The sequence below is a fragment of the Puntigrus tetrazona genome, chromosome 12 (assembly GCF_018831695.1).
Source record: "Puntigrus tetrazona isolate hp1 chromosome 12, ASM1883169v1, whole genome shotgun sequence".
In the NCBI taxonomy this organism is placed as follows: Eukaryota; Metazoa; Chordata; class Actinopteri; order Cypriniformes; family Cyprinidae; genus Puntigrus; species Puntigrus tetrazona.
Genome location: NC_056710.1, coordinates 2,739,721 through 2,742,492, shown reverse-complemented (window position 1 = coordinate 2,742,492; position 2,772 = coordinate 2,739,721). Strand labels below are relative to the sequence as shown.

Genomic DNA, 2,772 nt, shown 5'->3' with positions numbered 1-2,772 from the left:
TATATATATATTCAGAAAATACATGTTAAGCAATAAATATAGTCAGCTTTAATTGAAAGTTGTTTTTTGTTCATTATGCTACTACTTTCAATAACATGTTATGCATCAAAACTACAGTATATGAGTCGGAAACTAAGGGTTTTTAAGGTTGCAATAACTTTATGGACATCATTTGCTGTTATATATTTCACTTACCTAAAAGGAAAATGTAACATACGATTAAAAATATTAGAATAATGTAGAATATTGTGCAATAGCATCTATCTTTTCACCTTGTTTCCTAGATTGATGGCAGTTTCACGGGCGAGCAGGAGCGTGACCATATCAACATTGCCCTCCTGAGCCGCCAGGTGGAGAGGACTGATGCCCTGGCGTGTCGTGGCATTGGTATCAGCTCCATACTCGAGCAGTGTGGTCGCTATCTCCATCTGGTTCTTCTTGGCAGCTATGTGAAGTGGAGTATAGCCATTCTGGGAGGGAAAGCAAGTGAAGGAGATCATAATAAATGAATATCTATGGCTGTCCAAGTGTCTGTGATAACATGTGGGAGCTTGTCCTGGATCACTATGCACTCCCTGAACACCCTTTGAAATGTATAAATAGTATAGAGGATTGGAAAATATACATTCGGTATTGGCAAAGAACTTAAATACATTATTATTTCTACATTTTTTTGCTTGTCCAGTCCTGCACAATACCGGTTTGCATGCTGCCAAGCCACTACAACCACACTAAAACCTTAGATTTATGACATTTCCAAAACAGAAACATGTTGACAGCAGCGCTTTGCTTCTAACCTCACAGACTACGAGAGGAACGATGGCTGAAAAGTGGAGAAAAACAGACTGAGTGAAGAAAACTCTCTTGTTTTTTAACAGCTAGCGAATGCTAAAGTGTCAGCCAGTGAGGTCAGTGGTCCCATCCGAACCGCAAGTCAGTTAGTGTTCTGCACACGCTAGATCTAACTGTTCTTTTTGGAGGAACAAAGGCAGTATCTGGGTCACCGTATTTGTTTAGGGTTTACATTGAGCTCTTTCAGGGTGGACAAAACGCAAACACAAACGGCTTGAAAGCATGAACACATGGATCCTCCATTCAAGTTCATACAAAATAACTGGGGAAAAAACATCAGTTAAACACAGGCTTGTGAATTCAGATTGGGAGAGAACTGATTCTGCAAGCTTCCAGATCTCTATGTTCTGTTCCCAAACATAGTGAGCGGCCTAGGTAGATGACATCATAGGTCTATTCCAGACATAACGGCTGTTAAAAATGATTATGCTGCCTCTGAAGAGACTTTTGGACAAATTCTGAGAAAAATTAATCACATGCGCAGAATTCCAGAAAGCACTGCACGAGCTCGGTGAAAAAAAGAAAGAAAATCCAGTGACTAAGTGTGAGAGACATACTGAATAAATTATTCAATATTGACAAATATTGATAAAAGGTTGGACAATTTACACAGTATTTCTTGAGTCTGTAACATCATTAGCTTAGCCGCATGCTAACATCAGTCCCTACTGTCTCTTGTACAGTGTGATATTTTGTGAGTTATTGGCTATGTTAATGTTCCAAATTGGTTAGGATCCATCCTTAGAAGATCCATCCTAGTTGCCTATGTAGGCAAAAATAATGCTGCAGTTATCTAGGCTTTAGAACAGAGCCTACATTACATTTTCATTACAGATGAATGTTTTTCCATTGATGGTGTTTTCAATGCAACCAGCTGGAATTTGATAAAAAAAAGCATTTCTTCTTTTTTTTCTTCTTTTTTTTTAGTTTGCAATCACTTCCTGCACAGATGACTGGCAGATCAGAGAAAAATGATGACAAATCCCTGAAGCACGGGTAAGTGGAAACAGGACTGATAATTATTAAATGAAATGTTTTTTTTAATGCTTTATTCATTCCTCATGTCATTCCAAATTCTGCTGTAGAAATAAAGTCAAGAAGGTTTAAACTGATTTGCAGTACATAATGACAGAACTTTTTGCGTGATCTATCGCTTTAAAAAAATAAAAAATACCTGAAAATGTGTTGCTTCATCTATAGTGTGCCCACCAGGTACATACGTTTAACTTTCTTAAAATGTGTTTACCATCCTCTGTGGTTACAGTGGGTGGACTGGAGGTGAAATGACGAAAATGATGAAGAATGTGGGGTGGGGGTGGTTTTGTAGGAGCATGTGTGAAGCCGTTTGGTTTGCTGCCATGTTTCTTCATCATTGTGCGTGTGTGTGTGCGGTTGCCTTTGGATGAGATTTGTGCGTACTAGTTGAGAAACAGCGGTTTGTAAGGGTTTCCTGATACCTTCGCTGCAGCGTGTGGAGATGCTCCTTGATCCAACAGAAGGAGGGCCACTTTCTGGTTATCGTAGTGTGCAGCAACATGCAGTGGTGTTAGTCCACTCTAAAAACACATACATACATACACACATAGATATACAGCTATAATTGGCCGAGAGCTCAGAGGTGGGGTGTGTGAAACAGGTGCCATCATAAATCAATCAGCTTTTACATTTGGACATTGCAGGAGAGTAAATTTAGCCAGAACACATCAGTGAATGAAACCTCTGGAACTGGAAAATGATAGCAAGTATCCTGACAGTATACAAAGGTTTTTTTTTTTCATCTGGAAGACGTCCCTTTTAAATTATTAGGAATACATCAGAATACATATAAGAAGAGTTTTGCTGATGACTGCTGTCAAATGATTAATTGCATTAATCGCATCCAAAAAAGTGTTGTTTGCATGCATATATATAAAAAGTATA

General features: G+C 38.6%; 1 protein-coding gene across 1 annotated transcript in view; it reads right to left on the bottom strand.

Moving 5' to 3' along the window:
• LOC122355862 (ankyrin-3-like) overlaps window positions 1-2,772 on the bottom strand; it is a 68,331-nt gene that overhangs the window by 41,478 nt on the left and 24,081 nt on the right. Inside the window, exons 16-17 of the mRNA XM_043254443.1 lie at window positions 2,310-2,408; window positions 273-470 (exon numbers count right to left, since the gene is read on the bottom strand). Of these exons, the coding sequence (XP_043110378.1) occupies window positions 273-470; window positions 2,310-2,408 (297 nt within the window). The remainder of the gene's footprint in view (window positions 1-272; window positions 471-2,309; window positions 2,409-2,772) is intronic.